The sequence below is a fragment of the Bubalus kerabau genome, chromosome 6 (genome assembly GCF_029407905.1).
Source record: "Bubalus kerabau isolate K-KA32 ecotype Philippines breed swamp buffalo chromosome 6, PCC_UOA_SB_1v2, whole genome shotgun sequence".
Lineage (NCBI taxonomy): Eukaryota > Metazoa > Chordata > Mammalia > Artiodactyla > Bovidae > Bubalus > Bubalus kerabau.
In genome coordinates, this window is record NC_073629.1 from 55,413,586 (window position 1) to 55,435,550 (window position 21,965).

Sequence of the window (21,965 nt, forward strand, 5' to 3'; positions counted from 1 at the left end):
GTTGTGGTTGAAGTTGGATCTAAAGCCTGTGCAGTGTGTGACACAGGACTTCCTGTTGCTCTGCAGCTTTGCCACCCTGTCAGGGGCAGGGTCTGCTCCCTAGTTGTTAGAGTAGAAGCCCTGAGGTTTGGGCTCAGTCAGACTCCATTCTGCTGCGTATGTGCCCTGCCCTACGGGAGGGGATTGCTGGAGAAGGTGAGGCCTTCTGTGTACTCAGAGAAGTCTGGTGGGCCTCCTGAATAGGTATCTGTGGCTCCAGTGTCCATTCCCCCTTGTGATCATCACTGATCTAGTGCAAGGCTGTGGCATGGAGTGGGCAAGCCAGGCACTCACTTGACTGGGACTGGGGTCAAGGCATTGTGGCTGTAGGAAATGAAGTGACGATGCTGCCACCAGAGACCTGGGCTGCCTCTGTGGCAGTCTTCTCCTGGGACCTGTCTGCCCCACATCCAGTGCTGAGTTCTGGTATGGTGGGTAGTGCTGGTATACTCACGTGGCTAGGAAAGGGACCCCATCATGCTGGTCACGTAGATTCCCAGGTGCTGCAGGAGTAAGTGCTAACAAGGGCCACCATTCTAGTTCTACCATGCCCCAGGCCCCTACACCATCTGTGTTCCTAAGTAAAGTCTTCTCCCAGGACCTATCTGTCCCAGATCCAGTGCTAGGCTCTCATGTGGAGTGGGTGGGGCTGAGGTCTTCTTCCTGCTTGGGTTAGGAAATGTCAGGAGCCAGCAGCCACCAGTGCGGAGGTCTCTCTGCCCTGCTTATTGGCAGGTCGCCACCATATACTCTTCATTGGTAGAGTCTAGGCTTCTCCAGCCCTTCTGTCTGTTTCAACAATTCTCCCTGTAGCCAGGGGGCTTGTCTCCTCCATGTAAGATCCTGAGATTGGGATATCCAGTCGGTGACTCAACATGCTTGCTCCGCTGGGTAAAAGTTCTCTCAGATTGTTCAGATCCCTCACGGTCGCAGAGCTCCCAACCCTAAGCTTTTTTTCCATCCTACCCTATTAGATGGAAATCTTTCTTACAGCTTTGGTTGTATAGATATTCTTTTGTCAGTTTCCAGTTAGTCTTCCATGAGAATTGTCCCACATGTGGATGTATTTTTGATGTGTTTGTTAGGGGAGTTGAGCTTCATGTCATCTTGATCCAGTCCCCTTATTATTTCACTTTATATTTACAAAATTCTTCACATTATGATTTGCTATAATCCTTTTTACATATGGAGGGTTAAATAGGTTTAGTATCTTGCCCAAGGTCAAAATACCACATTTACCTCTTTCTGGCTCTGGCATGCATTCTAAATGTCTGGCTCCCTCTGCTCAAGAAAGAATGTAATCTAGTGACTGTAAGTGCAGGCCTCATGACTTCCAATTGTAGGAAATACAGTGGATTGAGGACCAGATTATATGATGAATTGGAAAAGCAAACAAATCCAAGATGTGGGTCGTAACCATAGGTTTGATTCCTGACTTGGTTTCTTCAACAAGTCAGTAGCATGGGGAAAAAGTGGGGGTGGGTAGTATTTCAGAGGGACTGCTCTGAGATGAAAAGAACATTAAAAAGCACAACCACCAGAATGATGTATGGACCTTGTTTAGGGACTTGATCCAATCAACAGAAATGTAAGGAGATATTTTTAAAGACATTTAGAGGCTGAGCCACTTCACTTTCACTTTTCACTTTCATGCATTGGAGAAGGAAATGGCAACCTACTCCAGTGTTCTTGCCTGGAAAATCCCAGGGACAGGGGAGCCTGGTGGGCTGCCGTCTATGGGGTCGCACAGAGTCGGACACAACTGAAGTGACTTAGCAGCAGCAGCAGCAGAGAAATATGATGGTGGATTGGGTATTAGATGATATTAAGGAATTACTATTAGTGTGATGATGACATTGAAGTTATACAAGAGAATATCATTATTTTGTATAGATATATGCCAAAGGAAAGGAAAAGGAGGAGAGATGAAGCAAAAGGGGCAAATCTTGACATCATTATTGAATCTGGGTAACCTGTATAAGTGTTTTATATCATGTTGAGTCTTTTAAGTCTATGTCTTTACTTTTCATTTCCACTTTCAGTTTTTCCATTACAGGAACATTTTGTTATTTCCCTATGCCATCTAGTGGCAAAATAATGTAATTTGTCTGCTTTAAATTGAGAGCCATATCTTAGAAAACATTTTAATATCTATGAGATAATTCTGTTAGTGTCTGCTTACTTGGGCAGCATTTTGTCCAAAAGGAGAAAGAGGAAATGGTTTAACAATATCCTGGCAGCTCTTTTTTTAAAATTTTTTTTAAAATTTAATAAACTGTATGTTTTAGAGCATTACAGTGAAGTAGGTGAAAGTTGCTCAGTCATGTCTGACTCTTTGCAACCCCATGGACTATATAGTCCATGCAATTCTCCAGGCCAGCATACTGGAGTGGGTAGCATTTCCTTTTCCAGGGGATCTTCCCAACCCAGGGATCGAACCCAGGTCTCCCACATTGCAGGTGGATTCTTTACCAGCTGAGCCACCAGGGAAGCCTTTATAGCTTCAGATCAAAATTGAGCAATACAGAGTTCCCATGTATCCCCTGGCCTGATACATGCATAGCCTCCCCTACTATCAACATCCCTCACCTGAGTGGTGTATTAGCTACAAACATTGAAACTACCTTAATACATTATGTTCACCCAAAGTCCGTAATTTACATTAGGGTTCACTCTTGGTGTTGTGCGTTCTGTGTGTTTTGACAAATGTATAATTACATGAATCCATTTTTACAGTATGACACAGAACAGTTTCACTGCCCTAAAAATCCTCTGTCTTCTACCTGTTCATCCCTCCTTCCCTCTTAAGTTCTCTAAACCACTAATCCTTTTGCTGTCTGATTTTGCCTTTTCTGGAATGTGATCATAACACATGTGGCTTTTTCAAATTGGCTTCTTTCACTTAGTAATATGCATTTTCCTCAGTGTCTTTTCTTTGCATGATGGCTCATTTCTTTTTTGCATGGAAGGGTATTCCATTATTTGGATGTACCACAACTGATCCATTCATCTATCCTGGTTGCTTCCAAGTTTTAGAAATTATGAATAAAGATGCTATAAACATCAGTGTTTAGGATTTTATATGGACTTAATTTTTCAACTCCTTCAGGTAAATACCAAGGAGAGTGATTGCTAGATTGTATGGTAAGAGTATTTTTAGTTTTCTAAGAAACTATCCTGTCAGCTTTCTAAAATCAGCTTTATAATGGCACAGTAAACCATAGTGTATACAACTCAATAATTATTTTTAAATGTATATACCATAAAGCCACTGCCACAATCAGCATATAGAATATTTCCATCACTCCTGAAAGATGCTTCATGTTCCTTCACAGTTCGTTTGTCACTCGGCTAATATGCTCTTTGTCACCATAGATTATTTTGCTTTTTAAAAATTGTTATTTTATCTAAGTGGATCATGTGTTATATACTCATTTGTGTATGGGTTCTTTCACATGCATAATAATTTTAAAGTGACCCGTGTTGTTGTTTTTTGAGCTCATTCCTTTTTATTGGTGAAAAGAATCCTATTGTATGGATGTATTGTTTGTTTAACCATTCATTCACCTGTTGATGGACTTATGTATTATTTCCAGGTTTTAGCTATTTTGAGTAAAGTTATTATGAACACTGAGTACATGTGATTGTGTGGACATAGGTTTTCATTTCTCTTGTTTAAATACCTAACAGTGGAATCACTGGGTTGTGTGATAGCTTTATATTCATTTTTAAAGTAATTGTTAGGCAGTTTTCCAAAGTGGTTGTATCATTTCATATTTCTTCCAGGGTTGTACAAGAGTTCTAGCTGCCTCACATCCTTGTCAACAGTCAGTATCTATAATTTTAGCCATTTTAATGGGTAGCTAGTGAAAGCTCATTGTGGTTTTAATTTGCATTTCCCTGATGACTGATGATGTTGAGCATTTTTATATGTGCCTTTTGGCCTTTCATATGCCTTTTGTGAAATGACTATCAGAATTCTTGCCCTTTCTCAACTGGATTGTTTGCTTTCTTATTGAATTGTGTATTCTTAATGTGTATTTATGTACTCTAAATAAAAGTCTTCTGTAAAATAACATGTTGCAAACACTTTAATTTTGTGACTTACCTGGCAACTATTTAAGAGGTATTTGAGCCTACTGAAAGATATTATAGGGGAGGGGAAAAAATCAACTTTTACCTCTATCCTAGGTTTTCTGACAGGCCCTAAGAATTAGAGTGAAAAGAAAGATTAAAACAAGAATAAAACAAAAAGTGTTTATCATGCATGTTGTGTATACACACAGGAGAACTCAGTGAGATGAGTACCTCAGAGGAGTCATTAGAAATTGAGCTTATAAATAGCATCTTAACAAAGAACAATAGATTTGTAGAGAAGGGACTCGACAAAGGAAAAAGAGTTTAGGAATAAAAACGGGTTACGTTGACAAGGTTTGTCTTGTAGAGTCTGGTGCTATCTCAGCTGATGAGAGTCTATAGTTATCTCTGGTGATTAAGAATTGTCCTGTTCATCCAGGTGGAAGGGGGAGGGCAAACATTTTCTTGTGTGTATGCTCGATCACTTCAGACTCTTTGTGGCCCTTTGGACTATAGCCCTCGAGGCTCCTCTGTTCATGGGATTTCCCAGGCAAGAGTACTGGAGTGGGTTACCATTTCCTCCTCCAGGGGATCTTTCCTACCCAAGAATCAAACCCACATCTCCTGAATTGCAGTCTAATTCTTTACTGCTGAGCCATCAGGGAAACCCTTTCTTGTGTGTGCCCCTTCACGATTTCCTTTATTTCACAATGATCCTTAGGTCAAAGTAGCGTGGGTTGGGTTGGCATATCTGATATGCCTATATGCCTCCTATAATAGCATAATAGATTTTATATATTTTTTAAGTCAAGCAATAATAATAAACATTTTAGGTGATCACCATGTGCTTTACATGATATCTCATTTAATCCTTGTAACAACTGTATATTGTTAGCACTGTTTTGTTTTCTCCAATTTACTGGTAAGAATATGCAGCCTTGGAGGGTTTGGTAATTTTCTTTAGTCACACTGTCAGTGTCTTCAATCATTGTACTGTATATTCCCAAGCAAAATTATTGATAACTCAATAAATATATTTTACTGAGAATCTAAGACTTGAATATAAATATATAGATACATATACAGATATGTGTACTTTTTTTCTAGGCAACCTGAAAGATAACACATGAGACACAGTTCAGGTTCTAAAAGAAAACCTGAGAACAGACATTACACATGTGCCGTAGAAATTGTGATGAGGAGGAGAGAGGTCAGAGGGAGAATAGAGGAAGGAACGGTTACTTAGAATCTGAGAACATTGCTTAGATGTTCAATCTAAGGTCTGTCTTGTCAGCTATAACAATTACCACAAACTTGATTGTATTACAGTGACAGGTACTCTCACAGTTCTAGGCTCCAGAATCCAAGATCAGGATCCACTGAGTCAAAATTAAGCTACTACCAGGACTACAGTCCCCCTCAGCCCCCTAGAGACAGTCCATTCCTGGCCTCTTCCAGCTTCTGATACCTGCTGTAACTCCTTGTCTTATGGCCACATCACCCTAATCTTCATGGCCTGCATCTCCAAATAAGTCTCTGATCCATCTTTACATGGCCTTCTCTGTGTGTGTATAATCTACCTCTGCCTCCTCTTATAAGGACACCTGTGATTAAATTTAGGGCCCAGCTGGATAATCCAAAATTGTCTCCCCATCTCAAGATCCTTAATTGAATCACATCTGCAAGGATGTAAGGATATGTATCGCCTTATAAGGTACCATTCACAGATTTCAAGGATTAGGATGCAGATGTCTTTGGGAAGGTTGTTTTTGAGCCAAGCATAGTGGGGATCGTGGAACAGATCATCTCCAACAGAGGAAAGAACTTGGTTGAAAGCAAGTGAAAAGAAACACACTGAAGATAATTAGAGAGTGGCAAGAGGTCCTGTGCTCTTGCATCACTGTGTATGAAACAGCAGGGCAGGGGGAGAGAAGGCTGGAAGGGATTAAGGGCCTTGAATGCCAGGTTGGAATGTGAGGTACATTCCATGGACTGAGGAGAGTCTCTGGAGATTTTATAACAAGCTAGTGGCATCCCCTAGTCTGTGCTATAAGTATGTAAAAAAAAAAATCAGCATTATCATTTGACTGCATTCCCATTTCTGTCATGATCTTCCTCCACACTGCTCTCTCTCATCTTTTCATCATTGTATTGACAGGCATTTTATTATAGTACTTTTTTTTTTTTTTTTTTTTTTTGTGGACGGAGCAAGCTCCTATTCCAACTCCCTGCTCCAAAAATCCATTTAATATATTGTCCTCGGATAGAGGACGTATTAGATATTAAACTGATAAGAACAGATACTACACTTGATCTTAGCCAAAAGGCCGAGAAGCGATTATAGTACTTTTTAAATGGGAGGGAGGCAGGGGAAAAGGCCGTGATTCATTAGCCAAAGGTAAGCCACTCAGTGCTTTTCCCTAGGATTTTTGAGACTGGTACCAGAGAAAGCTCTCAGTCGCTCTATGGTGGTGAAATTGGGAAGTCTAAATGTGTATTGTTTCATGTGGAGAAAAGTGGGCTGAGATTGTGTGGGAAAGTAGATAAAGCGGAACCCTGATGAAGATTAAGTTTCTGGTTTCAATGTTACGCTTGAGTCTGGCTGCATCAATTACCTTCTCATGGTAACATGAGCCTTCTAAGAAATTTGGCTTTTCCCTGAAGTGTTCAGATTGAGTTTCTGTCTCTGCAACTAAGAGATCTGATTTGTATAGTTTTGTGGCAACCCACTCCAGCACTCTTGCCTGGCAAATCCCACGGATAGAGGAGCCTGGTAGGCTGCAGTCCATGGGGTTGCTAGGAGTTGACACGACTGAGCAACTTCACTTTCACTTTTCACTTTCATGCATTGGAGAAGGAAATGGCAACCCACTCCAGTGTTCTTGCTGGAGACGGGGGAGCCTGGTGGGCTGCCATCTATGGGGTCGCACAGAGTCAGACACGACTGAAGCGACTTAGCAGCAGCAGCAGCAGCAGCAGCAGCAGCAGAGCATCTCTGCATTTGTCTGCTTCCCATTTTCTAAGCTAGGAAAGAGATAACAAAGTATTTTATTATTGTTGTTGGGGTTTGTTTTATTTTTTTAAGTCAGTTTGGGGAACAACCAACTTTCTAGTGGACTGTCAAACTGGTAATGTGTCAATAAATTAACCTCTCCAAAGGGAAAGACACAAAGTTTCTTTTTAAAACAGATCTGTGTTTAAACAAAAGACACTGAGGAAGTTGTGTAAGTGCTAAGAAATGAAGGCAAATGATACTGTGTCATCACCCTAGTTGTTGTTTAGTTGCTAAGTTGTGTCCAGCTCTTTGTGACCCCATGGACTGCAGCATGCCAGGCTTACCTGTCCTTCACTATCTTCTGGGGTTTGCCGAAACTCATGTCCATTGAGTTGGTGATGCCATCCAATCGTCTCACCCTCGGTCACCTTCTTCTCCTTTTGCCCTCAATGTTTCCCACATCAGGGTTTTCCCAATTAGTCAGCTCTTCGAATCAAGTATTGGAGCTTCAGCTTCAGCATCAGTCCTTCCAGTGAGTATTCAGGGTTGATTTCCTTTAGGATTGACTGGTTTGATCTCCTTGCAGTCCAAGGAAGTCTCAAGAGTCTTCTTCAGCATCACAGTTCGAAAGCATCAGTTTTTCAGTGCTGCCTTCTGTATGGTCCAGCTCTCACATCTGTACGTGACTACCTAACCCATAGATCTAAAAGATAATAGATTTTTAGGCTACCCCAGCAACCTGGCATCACACTAAGCGGTATGCATTCCATGGGTGCTTCCTTTCTGGTCCAGCCTAGTCTTAAAATACTTGAATCCATCTGCTTCTCATGCCTGGTTATTGTCTTCACCTCTCCATCCGTTAACTCTGTAATTTCTGTTTCTGGCTTTTTCTTGCATTCTTTCTGTTTTACACTTGACTACCCTGTGAGTCATAGTTATCAGCCACCTTAATTTCACACTTTGAGCTCACCATTTTTTTTTTCCTACATTTGTCTTATCCCACCTAAATACATCAGATCTTCCAGTCAGGACCCTCAAATAATATACAGTTGACCTGAGCATCTTTGAGTCTTAGGATAATGGGTTAAGTTTTTTTCTTCTTTCCAAACTTTCCTATTCCAGTACCATTGCAATAGACATTTTTTTTTTAAGTTGAGCTGTATTTGACATACATTATTGTGTTAGTTTCAAGTATATTACATTATGATTTGACATATGTATACATTGTGAAATGATCGCAACAATGTATAGTAACCATCTGTCCCCATACAACATTATTACAATGTTATTGACCATATTCCTTATGTTGTACATGACATCCTCATGATTTATTTACTGCATTACTGCAGGTTTGTTCCTCTTCATCCCCTTCACCTATCCTCTTCTCCCTTCTGGGAGTTCTTTGTATCTATGAAACTTTTTATTTTGTTCATTTGTTTGTTTGTTTGTTTAGATTCCACATATAGGTGGGGTATTTGTCTTTCTTGCTCTGATCCCATGGACTGTACTCTCTGTCTGTGGAATTTTCCAGGCTAGAATACTGGAAGGGATTGCCATTCCCTTCTCCAGGGGATCTTCCTGACCCAGGGATTGAACCCATATCTCTGGCCTGGTAGGAATATATATTCTTTACCATCTGAACCACCAGGGAAAACCCTCATTTAGTATAATGCTCTCTAGATCCACTCATGTTGTTATAAATGACAAGATTTTATTTATTTTTTTATTGCTGAGTATATTCTATGTGTGTGTGTGTGTGTGTGTATTCACACATACCACATCTTATTTTTCCATTTATCTGTCAGTTAGTTCAGTTCGGTTGTGCCTGACTCTTTGCAACCCCATGGACTGCAGCACGCCAGGCCTCCCTGTCCATCACCAACTCCCGGAGTTTACTCAAACTCATGTCCATTGAGTCAGTGATACCATCCAATCATCTCATCCTCTGTCATCCCCTTCCCCTCCTGCCTTCAGTCTTTCCCAGCATCAGGGTCTTTTCAGATGAGTCAGTTCTTTGCATCAGGTGGCCAAAGTATTGAAGTTTCAGCTTTAGCATCAGTCCTTCCAATGAATTCAGGACTGATTTCCTTTAGGATGGACTGGTTGGATCTCCTTGCAGTCCAAGGGACTCTGAAGAGTCTTCTCCAACACCACAGTTTCAGTTCTCTGGCACTCAGCTTTCTTTATAGTCCAACTCTCACATCCATACATGACTACTGGAAAAACCATAGCCTTGATTAGATGGACCTTTGTTGGCAAAGTAATGTCTCTGCTTTTTAATATGCTGTCTAGGTTGGTCATAACTTTTCTTCCAAGGAGCAAGCGTCTTTTAATTTCATGGCTTCAGTCACCATCTGCAGTGATTTTGGAGCCCAAAAAATAAAGTCTCTCAGTGCTTCCCCATCTATTTGCCATGAAGTGATGGGACCAGATGCCATGACCTTAGTTTTCTGAATGTTGAGCTTTAAGCCAACTTTTTCACTCTCCTCTTTCACTTTCATCGATAGGCTCTTTAGTTCTTCACTTTCTATCATAAGGGTGGTGTCATCTGCATATCTGAGGTTTATCTATCAGTGGACACTTATCTTGGCCATTGGTAAATAATGATGCAGTGAACATCGGAGTACATATATCTTTTCAAATTAGTGCTTTTGTTTATTTCAGGTAAATACTCATAGGTGACTTGCGGCTTTAGTTTTGGGGCTTCCCAGGTGGCTCAGTGATAGGAGATGTAGGTTTGATCCCTCTGTTGGGAAAATCTCCTGGAGGAGGAAATAGCAACTCACTCCAGTATTCTTGCCCAGGAAATCCCATGGAGAGAGGAGCCAGGCAGGCTAGTCCATGGGGTCCCAAAGAGTCAGATACAACTTAGGGACTAAGTGTGCACACATATATGAATGTGGTATGGTAGTCCTATTTTTCATTTTTAAAAGAACCTCCTAACATTTTCCATGATGGCTGTACTAATTTGCAGTCCAACCAGTAGAGCACCAGGGTTCCTGGTGAGAGCTGTTCTGACAGGTACAGTAAATATTTTACAGACTAACAGTGAGCTGTTTCTTATCTCTGCCAAGAGTGGCACCTAGTGGTGATTCTGTAGAACTGCAATTTTTCAGCTTTACATTAACAGCAAAAGATACTGCTTTTACCAGCAGCTTTGCATTTATTACATAACATTTCGGTATATGTATACCAGGCATTCATCTATCTGGGAACAGAAGTCACTTTATGAAGTTAGCTGTCCAGAAATGATACAGGCCCCTATAGATGTTCCATTGTACAACGGGGGCTCCTGTTTAATCCCTGATGGTATTTCAGGTTTATTTTATTTTCCTAATATTGGACCTAATCTGGACAATAACTCTCAGACAGTGAGCATTGCCCCTACTGCTGAATCTTGACATTTCTGGGCATCATTGGATATCTTTTACTTTTTCCCTACTATAATTGTTTCCTCAGGCTACCTTAACAAAGTAGTACAAACTAAGTAGCTTAAACAACAAAAATGTATTACCGAACAGTTAAGGACACTAGAAGTCCAGGATAAAGGTGTTGGCAAGGTTGGTTTCTTCTGAGGGCTCTGAGGAAGAATCTGTCCCGTGCTTGTCTCCCAGCTTCTGGTGATTTGCTGACAGTCTTTGGTATTTCTTGACTCACAGGAGCATCACCCTAACCTCTACCTTCACCTTCAGGCTCCATTCTTCCTGTGTGCCACTCTGTCTCCACATTTACCCTTTTCTTTTGGATACCATTGGTGTTGGATTAGGGCCCACCCTAATACCCCCCAGACATGCTCAGCAGGCTCAAATATACCTTGTGCGCACCAGGACACAGAGACCCCACAGAGACTGAGACAGAACAGTATTTGGGTGTCTCCTGAGGAGATACGGGTCAGCAGTGGACTGCTGCAGGGGCAGGGGCTCTTGGTGCAGTAGATCTGGGTGTGGCATAAGCCCTCTTGGAGGAAGTGGCCATTAACCCCACCATACAGCTGCCAGAGCTTACACAGGACTGGGGCAACAGACTCTTGGAGGGAACAAACAGAAATTTGTGTGCACCAGGACCCAGGAGAAAGGAGCAGTGACCCCACAAGAGACTAACCCAGACTTGCCTGTGAGTGTCCAAGAATCTCGGGTGGAGGCATGGGTCAGTGGTGGCCTGCTACAGGGTTGGGGGCACTGAGTGTAGCAGTGCATGCATGGGACCTTTTGAAGGTCACCATTATCTTCATTACCCCCACCATAGTTTGGCCTGAGGTCAAATAACAGGGAGGGAACACATCCCCACCCATCAACAGAAAATTGGATTAAAGATTTGCTGAGCATGGCCCAGCCCATCAAAAAAAGAGCCAGTTTCCCCTTCAGTCTCTCCCAACAGGAAGTTTCCATAGGTCTCTTACCTTCTCCATCACAGGACAGACAGAATGAAAACCACAATACCAGTCTGATCACATGGACCACAGCCTTGGCTAACTCAATGAAGCTATGAGCCATGCCATGTAGGGCCACCCAAGACAGATGGGTCATGGTGGACAGTTCTGACAAAACATGATCCACTAGAGAAAGGAATGGCAAACCACTTCAGTATTCTTGCCTTGACAACCCCATGAACAGTATGAAAAGGCAAAAAGATAGGACACTGAAAGATGAACTCCCCAGGTAGGTAGGGGCCCAATATGCTACTGGGGATCAGTGGAGAAATAACTTCAGAAAGAATAAAGAGACGGAATCAAAGCAAAAACAGCACCCAGTTGTGGATGTGACTGTTGATGGCAGTAAAGTCTGATGCTGTAAAGAGCAATACTGCATAAGAACCTGGAATGTTAGGTCCATGAATCAAGGCAAATTGAAGTGGTCAAACAGGAGATGTCAAGAGTGAACATCAACATTTTAGGATTCAGTGAACTAAAATGGACTGGAATGGTGAATTTAACTCAGATGACCATTATATCTACCACTGTGGGCAAGAATCCCTTAGAAGAAGTGGGCTACCCATCATAGTCAACAAGAGAGTCCAAAATGCAGTACTTGGATGTAATCTCAAAAACGACAGAATGATCTCTCTTTGTTTTCAAGGCAAACCATTCAGTATCACAGTAATCCAAGCTTATGCCCCAACCAGTAACGCTGAAGAAGCTGAAGTTGAATGGTTCTATGAAGACCTACAAAACCTTCTAGAACTAACCCAAAAAAGATGTCCTTTTCATTATAGGGGACTGGAATGCAAAAGTAGGAAGTCAAGAGATACTTGGAGTAACAGGAAAATTTGGCCTTGCAGTACAGAATGAAGCAGGGCAAAGGCTAATAGAGTTTTGCCAAGAGAAGGCACTGATCACAGCAAACACAGGGAGCTGACTGTGGCTCAGATCATGAACTCCTTATTGCCAAATTCCGACTTAAATTGAAGAAAGTAGGAGAATCCACTAGACCATTCAGGTATGACCTAAATCAAATCCCTTACAATTATACAATGGAAGTGAGAAATAGATTCAAGGGATTAGATCTGATAGACAGAGTGCCTGAAGAACTATGGACCAAGGTTCATGACTTTGTACAGGTGCAGTGATTAAGACCATCCCCAAGAAAAAGAAAGGCAAAATGGTTGTCCCAGGAGACCTTAGAAATAGCTGTGAAAAGAAGAGAAGTAAAAAGCAAAGGAGAAAAGGAAAGATATACCCATTTGAATGCTGAGTTCCAAAGAATAGCAAAGAGAGATAAGAAAGCCTTCCTCAGTGATCAATGCAAAGAAATAGAGGAAAACAACAGAATGCGAAAGACTAGAAATCTCTTCAAGAAAATCAGACAAACCAAGGGAACATTTCATGCAAAGATGGGCATAATAAAGGACAGAAATGGTATGGACCTAACAGAATCAGATGATATTAAGAAGAGGTGGCAAGAATATACAGAACTATGCAAAAAAGATCTTCACGACCCAGATAATCATGATGGTGTGATCACTCACCTAAAGCCAGACATCCTGGAATGTGAAGTCAAGTGGGCCTTAGGAAGCATCACTAGAAACAAAGCTAGTGGAGGTGATGAAATTCCAGTTGAGCTATTTCAAATCCGAAAAGAGGATGCTGTGAAAGTGCTGCACTCTATATGCCAGCAAATTTGGAAAACTCAGCAGTGGTCACAGGACTGGAAAAGGTCAGTTTTCATTCCAATCCCAAAGAAAGGCAATGTCAAAGAATGCTCAAACTACCACACAATTGCACTCATCTCACATGCTAACAAAGTAATGCTCAAAATTATCCAAACCAGGCTTCAACAGTACTTGAACCGAGAACTTCCAGGTGTTCAAGCTGGATTTAGAAAAGGCAGAGGGAAAAAGAAAAAAAGAAAAGGCAGAGGAACCACAGATCAAATTTCCAACATCCATGGATCATAGAAAAAGCAAGAGAATTCCAGAAAAACAAAAACATCTACTTCTGCTATATTGACTATGGCAAGGCCTTTGACTGTGTAGATCACAACAAACTGTGGAAAATTCTTCAAGAGATGGGAATACCAGACCACCTGACCTGCCTCCTAAGAAATCTGTATGCAGGTCAGAAAGCAACAGTTAGAACTGACATGGAACAACAGACTGCTTCCAAATCGGGAAAGGAGTACATCAAGGCTGCATATTGTCACCCTGCTTATTTAACTTACATGCAAAGTACATCATGAGAAATGCTGGGCTGGATGAAGCACAAGCTGGAATCAAGATTGCTGGGAGAAATATCAATAACCTTAGATCTGCAGATGATAACACCCTTACGTCCGAAAGCAAAGAAGAACTAAAGAGCCTGTTGATGAAAGAGAAAGAGGAGAGTGAAAAAGTTGCTTAAGGCTCAGCGTTCCAAAAACTAAGATCATGGCATCCAGTCCATCATTTCATGGCAAATAGATGGGGAAACAGTGGGAACAGTGAAAGACTTTATTTTGGGGGGCTCCAAAATCACTGCAGGTGGTGTGCAGCCATGAAATTAAAAGATGCTTGCTTCTTGGAAGAAAAGCTATGACCAACCTAGACAGCATATTAAAAAGCAGAGACATTACTTTGCCAACAAAGGTCCGTCTAGTCAAAGCTATGGTTTTTCCAGTAGTCACGTATGGATGTGAGAGTTGGACTATAAAGAAAGCTGAGTGCCAAAGAATTGATGCTTTTGAACTGTGGTGTTGGAGAAGACTCTTGAGAGTCCCTTGGACAGCAAGGAGATCCAACCAGTCCATCCTACAGGAAATCAGTCCTGAATAATCATTGGAAGGACTGATGCTGAAGCTGAAAGTCCAATACTGATGCGAAGAACTGACTAACTCATTAGAAAATACCCTGATGCTGGGCAAGATTGACAGCAGGAGGAGAAGGGACTGAGTGAGGATGAGATGGTTGGATGGCATCACCAACCCAAGGGACATGAGTTTGAGTAAACTCGGGAGTTGGTGAGGGACATGGAGGCCTGGCGTGCTGCAGTCCATGGGGTCGCAAAGAGTTGGATGCAACTGAGCAACTGAACTGAACTCATTAATTATAGCTGCAGTGAAAAAATGAAAGTGTTAGTTGCTCAGTCCTGTCTCTCTGTGACCTCATAGATCATAGCCCACCAGGCTGTTCTGTCCATGGAATTCTCTAGGCAAGGATCCTGGAGTGGGTTGCCTTACCCTCCACCATGGGATCTTCCCAACCCAAGAATTGAAGCCAGGTCTCCCACATTGCAGGTGGATTCCTTTCTGTCTGAGCCACCAGGAAAGCCCACATCTGCAGTGAAACTATTTCTAAATAAGATCAATTTCTGAGGTGTTCTCAACATAACAAGGGAGGGAGACAAGCGGCATAGTTCAACCCATCATAACCTCCTGTTTCATTGTTTATCCGGATTTTATTTTTGCCATATAGTCAGGCCTAGAATGAATCTGCCTACAATTCAGGAGACCCGGGTTTGATCCTCAGGTCTGGAAGATCCCCTGGAGAAGGAAGTGGCTACCCACCCAGTATTCTTGCCGGGAAAATGCCATGGACAGAGAAGCCTGGGGGACTACAGTCCATGGGCTCACAAATTGTTGGAGATGACTGAGTAACTAACACTCACTTTAAGCTATGAAATTGCTTTATCCAATAAAATGTGAGGAGAAGTGATGTGTATACACCTAAGGAGAAAATTTTAAGAATTTTTTCCTTTTGCTGTGAATCTGGCAGTACTGCAGAAAGAATCTGTTTCATCGTCTTATGTCTCAGAGTCACAGTGACATGGAACAGAGTAGCACGTGACCTCCAGCGGATGTGTAGCATGAAAAAGAAATAAACCTTTTATTATTTTAAGCAACGGAAACTTTGGGGTCTTGTGTTACTGAAGTGTTAACTTAAGGAAACTGATACCACAAGTTCACTCCTAATATGTGGGATTTTCTCATCCGTTCATGAGATATTTATAAAAGCTTGCTCTGAATAGTCAAAGCTATGGTTTTTCCAGTAGCCATATATGGATGTGAGAGTTGGACCATAAAGAAGGCTGAACGCTGAGAAATTGATGCTTTCAAATTGTGGTGCTGAAAAAGACTCTTGAGAGTCTCGGACAGCAAGGAGAACAAACCAGTCAATCCTAAAGGAAATCAACCCTGAATTTTCATTGGAAGGACTGATGCTGAAGCTGAAGCTCCAATACTTTGGCCACCTGATATGAAGAGCCGACTCAGCAGAAGTGGGCTGCAGAGGATGAGATGGTTGGGTGGCATCACCGACATCCAATGGACATGAGTTTGAGCAAACTTCAGGAGATAATGAAGGACAAGGTAGCCTTATGTGCTGCAGTCCATGGGGTCACAGAGTCAGACACAACTGAGCAACTGAATAACAAATGTGCTCAGCATAGTACTATGTGTTGGATATTGCGATGATCAATTTCATCTGTCAACTTGGCTAGGCCATGCTACCCAAATATTTGGTCAAACACCAGCCTGGATGTCTCTATGAAGGTGTTTTTCAGTGGAGAGTAATATTTCAATCACTACAGTTTAAGTAAAATGAATTATTAATACTCCCTGTGATGTACATAGCCTTGATTCAGTCAGTTAAAAAATGTAGAGAAAAAGACTGAGGATCCCCAAAGAAGGGGGAATTCTGTCTCTAGCTCTCTTTGGACTTCAGCTGCAACACCAGCTCTTCCTTGCTGGAGCTCTGCAGGGCTTGAACTTGCTGGCTTCCACAATCTTGAGAGCCAATTCTTTAAAATAAATCACTGTATATATGTGCATCCTATTGGTTCTGTCCATATATAAAAATCCAATTAATACACACATCAGTGCAAACAAGCTATAAGTAGTCCTTATGAGGACTTAACAGTCTAAGGGAGGAAAAACAGAAATGCAAACAGATAAAAAACCATGCTTTGTAGTAAATGCTGGATACTCTGTGTCATGGGAGCACAGAAGAGCATCTGACCTTGACTTGGGGAATCAGAGAAGGTCTCTGGAGGAAACAGAGTCTAACTGGAGAACTGAAGGTGGCAGGTGGCAGGTGGAATAGGAATTAGTGGAGTGAAGGGACAAGGTTGTGGAAACCAGGGATTAGATTGAATATAGAGCATGCCTTATTAACAGGGGCATTATTGCCCCCAAGGGGGAGAAACTGCTGCTTGGCAGGTGAAAGCAATCTTGGTTATTGCAATGTTTTCTGATCATCCAAAGCTCAATTCTGTCTGACAAAATCTTATTCCTTTACATTTAATGAGAGAAATGGGGAGGCATGTTTAGAAAAAATGTCTAAAATGTCTCCGTGGTTGGAAAGTGGTGACCAGAAGAAAAAAAAGGACTGAGAAACATTTGTATAGAAAGCTCAGTTGTGTGGAGGAAGGATCACATATGAACCTTGTGAGAGAAGGCTATAGAATATTTGATAGATCAGGATGTTCTAGACACAAATTTTAAAGAAAATTAAATCTGAAATGCATTTTGACTTTATCTAGATAATTTAGGTAAAATTGGACTTTTTAGTCTAAATTATCTACTATAGACTCTGCTTACTTTTATGTATGAATCTTTACTTTGTAGGCACATGCTGAATAAATCATTAAGATTTAAAAATTTCTTAGAGGAATCTCCTTGGTGGTCCAGTGGCTAAGACACTTCCAATGCACCGGGCCTGGGTTCGATCCCTGGTTAGGGAACTATATCCCACATACCGCAACTAAGAGTTCATGTTGATATTTGGCAAAACTAATACAGTTATGTAAAGTTTAAAAATAAAATAAAATTTAAAAAAAAAAAAAAAAAAGAGTTCATGTGCTGCAACTAAACATCCCCACTATCACAAAGAAGATGGAAGACCTGGCGCAGGCTAAATAAGTAAATAAATACTAAATTTTTTTTTTTCTTAGAGATGGAAAAAGACAATTGTTGAGATATCTTTTTCTGGGACTTTCCTGGCAGTCCAGTGGTTAAGAATCTGCCTTCCCAATGCAGGGTGAAGATTCAAACCCTGGCTGGGGAACTAAGATCCCACCTGCCACACAGCACGGCAAAGTTAGTCTTTTTCTATTTATCTTTCTGGGCGTTTTTAGTTTTATAATTGTAGTCTCTAAAATAGCATCATGTTCAGGTGGGCAGTTAATCATAATGCCATTGTGGAAGGCACATTAACCTCTGGAGAATCTGCATGTGATTTACTTCAATGGAGTTTCAAAGATTAAAAAAAATATGTGAGAAAAACAAAAAGGTATATTTCTTGGTTCCATTATTGGAATAGAATGAGAACAATGGTCTATTTAATAACTGTTATCACTATCTTCCTTCTAGATTGAATTCAAATTACTTTACTATTCTATTAAGAAAATCTTTGCAAAAATGCTGCCAATCATTTTTTATTTCAGCAGCTTATTAACAATGAAATCAAAGATAGCTCCATGCTTCTGAGAGATAATGTAAAGTTCCTTTTAGAATCTTAAAGAACTAAAAAACTGAATGCTTTGCTGTAATTTCAGCTTTTAATATGTCAAGCTTGCTTAATGTGAGTAGACCTGACCTAAATGTCTGATATACTTTTTTTTTAAAGGCAACATTCTAGTAGTCTCTTTTAGAATGTCTTTTTCTGCAAAAGGCAGTGTGTGGAAACAGTGCCGAGTATGTGTTCTGAAGTCAGACTACCTGGGTTCAGATCTTGAGTTGAATCTGTTTAGGTTTAAATGCTACTTGCTTTCATGAACTTGGGCAGATGTAAAGTTACCTGATCTTATCTTCTCTGTACCTCACGTTCCTCATGTGTAAATTATGGCTAGTGATAGAACCATAATGTGGGGTTGTTGTAAATATTAATGGAGTTAATTATTTTAGACCCTTAGAATAGTGCCTGGTACACACTCAATAATGTTACCTATTGTTACTATTATTTAGAACTCCTTTTTGAGTAGTCTTGAAACCATCTGTTTTGGTGCTTCCTGTATGCCATATAAGGAACTTACTTGAGAAAGTGTTGATACCTCTGACCTAAAATGATCTTCAGAGCATGACTCAAGATATTGTTTTAACTGACTTCTTTTTAGTACCATCACTGTTCTCTTCAGTACATTTCAGGCCTTTAAATTGATTTATTTAGAACAGTAGAGGAGAGATGAATTCCTTTTGGGGATTTTTTAATGGCATCTAATATTTTTCTCTATGGTACTGCTTTTTCTATGGTGCCAGTAGGGAAGAGAAATGGTTGCCCATGATTTTCTGGCATTATTGTTTGATGAAAAAAATTTTAAAACCCCTTCAATTTTATATATTTCAGAAAATGTCTTTGAAATTCAAAAATGCAAAACGAATTGAAGGCCTTGATAGCAACGTGTGGTGAGTACCTTACAGTGAACAATAATAATTGGGTAAAGTTTTTTTGCATCCTTTCATTGAAAATGGAAGTAATGATTCATACACTTATTTATTCCCTTAGCCAGTGTGCCAGTCCCTATGCTAGGCACTGGAAATGGACAGAGAAAGGGACAAATTGGGTGATGACCTTGTGAAACTTACCTTCTTAATGCATGAACTTTTCCTGTTAGCTCTACTCTCTAATGAGAAAACCTAGCAGCAGATGGTTGAGAAAAAAAAAAAAAATGCCCATATGATTAAAATATGAGCATCATGGAACTGAGATTTGTAAGAAACATTAAGTTTATCAGTTCAACCATTATTTTTCTAGGCAAAGTCATTTTGTAGATGGTAAAATTGTCTTGAACTCATTAATTTTATTTTGATCTATAAGACTAAATCTTACTTTTCAGTTTTATAAGACTATGAGGTATAAAAAGCTAACTTTGTAATCATAGTTCTTACTAACACTAGTCTTTTTTATCTTAGGATTGAATTTACCAAACTGGCTGCAGACCCTTCTGTTGTGAATCTTGGCCAAGGCCTTCCAGATATATCCCCTCCTGTATATGTAAAGGAAGAATTATCCAAGATTGCAGCAATTGATAATCTGAATCAGTACACACGGGGCTTTGTAAGTATATGAGCACCGTGTGTGGTGTGAGTGTGTATTTTGTATTGTATTGTGTGTGAATGTACTTCTGTCACTTCTCTGTAGTTGGCTTTCTGGAACCAACTATCCCAACCTGATGGGCAAAGGAACCCCCACCTTTGCACTTATATCCGAGGATAAGCTGTCCCCTAATTCCAGCTTCTCCACAGTCCTGTCTCGGCCCCTTCTTTACTACTATTCCAGGATGGGGTTCCCATGGCAACAAAGGAAGGAGAGTATCCACTTGAGACATGTTTTCTCTCCTTTCATACTTATGCAGCTTCATCACTGGTCTCTTCATTAATATCATTTATTTCCAACTAGTTACTTTCTCTCTGCCTCAGCCCAACTTCATCCTTCTTGCTACAATGCCTACTATAGCCAGAGAGTTCCCAGTACCACAACTTACTAAGTGAATTGAGCAAAGCTTCGGGACACAAGGCCAGTGTACGAAAATCAGTTGTATTTCTGTTGTACTAAAAGTGAAGTTAAAAAGTAAAATTATTTAAAATGCCATTTACAATAATATCCAAACACACTGAAATTTAGAAGTGATTTTTTAAAGATATATACAATGTTTGTTCACTGAAAACTACATCACTTTGCTGAGAGATATTAAATGATACCTAAATAAATGGAGTGATATATGATGTTCATAGATTGGAATACTAAGTATGGTTAAGGTGTTAGTTCTCCCTAAATTGATCCATGGCAAGGAGTGGCAAGCTATGGCCAAGTCCAACCAATCCCTGACTTTGTAAATAAGGTTTTATTGGAACATACCCATACCCATCGTTCATATATTTTCCAGCTCTTGTGAATATATATGAGTGTATATGTATGTGTGTGTGTTTATATCGGTGTAGCAGTGGGGATGGGGTTGCAGTGTCAGCAGGCTGTGGACGTGGGTCACCTCAGGGCATGGGAAGTAAGAGATTTTGAGGAAAGATAATTTTTCTTTATGGATCTTTTGCCTAATTTTACTTATATGAATCATGAGTCACTTTGTAATTAAAAAATTTAAGCACAAATCCTTATTACTGTAAGGGCAGATGTATAGTGTTTATAGTTGCTTTCATATCACCTGTTGTTAGAATTTGTTAAACCTGTTATTAAAATGAATTCAAAGAGAATTTTGGATTCTGGGAGGGGTGACAACTGTCTCTTGCTGCTTTTTCAACAGTTTGTGTATATTTTTTGACCTTCTATTACTAATTACAACAAGCTTCTCTAATACTGTAATACTTCCTAATTTCAAAATATGAAAATTGTGCTCTGGCTTCACTTTTATTGATTTTAACCAGGTGAGGCTCTGGGACATACATGCCACTGTTCCAAAAAAAATAAAAAGATGACAAGTAAATATATCCTTAACAAAAAATTCCTCCTTCTCTTCATATGAACTGTGATGGACAACTTAGAAGGAGCCATACCTTTTTACCTCATCAACCTAGGATATATCTAAGCAATCTCCCTCTTCTCCTGCATCCTGACCCAGTTTATTACTCCGGAGCCGGGTGCTTTCCTAACAAAATCACAAGACCTGCACTTGGACACTTACTAATATTTTCTGCAAATGACTGAAAATCAAGGTGGTTACTGAAAGCAAAAAGAGGATGCAGACGCTGGGCAGAAAAAAACAGATACCAAGATCAGATCAGTCGCTCAGTCGTGTCCGACTTTTTGCGACCCCATGAATTGCAGCACGCCAGGCCTCCCTGTCCATCACCAGCTCCCTGGGCTCACTGATACTCACGTCCATTGAGTCAGTGATGCCATCCAGCCATCTCATCCTCTGTCGTCCCCTTCTCCTCTTGCCCCCAATCCCTCCCAGCATCAGAGTCTTTTCCAATGAGTCAACTCTTCGCATGAGGTGGCCAAAGTACTGGAGTTTCAGCTTTAGCATCATTCCTTCCAAAGAAATCCCAGGGCTGATCTCCTTCAGAATGGACTGGTTGGATCTCCTTGCAGTCCAAGAGTCTTCTCCAACACCCCAGTTCAAAAGCATCAATTCTTTGGCGCTCAGCCTTCTTCACAGTCCAACTCTCACATCCATACATGACCACAGGAAAAACCATAGCCTTGACTAGACGAACCTATGTTGGCAAAGTAATGTCTCTGCTTTTGAACATGCTATCTAGGTTGGTCATAACTTTCCTTCCAAGGAGTAAGTGTCTTTTAATTTCATGACTGCAGTCACCATCTGTAGTGATTTTGGAGCCCAGAAAAATGAAGTCTGACACTGTTTCCCCATCTCTTTCCCATGAAGTGATGGGACCAGATGCTATGATCTTTGTTTTCTGAATGTTTAACTTTAAGCCCACTTTTTCACTCTCCTCTTTCACCTTCATCAAGAGGCTTTTTAGTTCCTCTT

At 40.7% G+C, this 21,965-nt stretch overlaps 1 protein-coding gene and 1 pseudogene across 4 annotated transcripts in view; one reads left to right on the forward strand and one right to left on the reverse strand.

Annotated features, from left to right (window-relative positions):
• The window catches only part of KYAT3 (kynurenine aminotransferase 3), a 63,316-nt gene that overhangs the window by 9,622 nt on the left and 31,729 nt on the right, over positions 1-21,965 (forward strand). For 2 of the 4 annotated variants that reach the window (XM_055585254.1, XM_055585253.1), the window contains exons 2-4: positions 17,472-17,616; positions 18,863-18,921; positions 19,429-19,573. In XM_055585254.1, coding sequence (XP_055441229.1) covers positions 17,551-17,616; positions 18,863-18,921; positions 19,429-19,573 — 270 coding nt within the window. In that variant the 5' untranslated portion in view covers positions 17,472-17,550. The remainder of the gene's footprint in view (positions 1-17,471; positions 17,617-18,862; positions 18,922-19,428; positions 19,574-21,965) is intronic. The other 2 variants (XM_055585255.1, XM_055585252.1) reach the window with 1 other exon arrangement.
• Positions 6,283-6,455, reverse strand: LOC129656738 (uncharacterized; annotated as a pseudogene).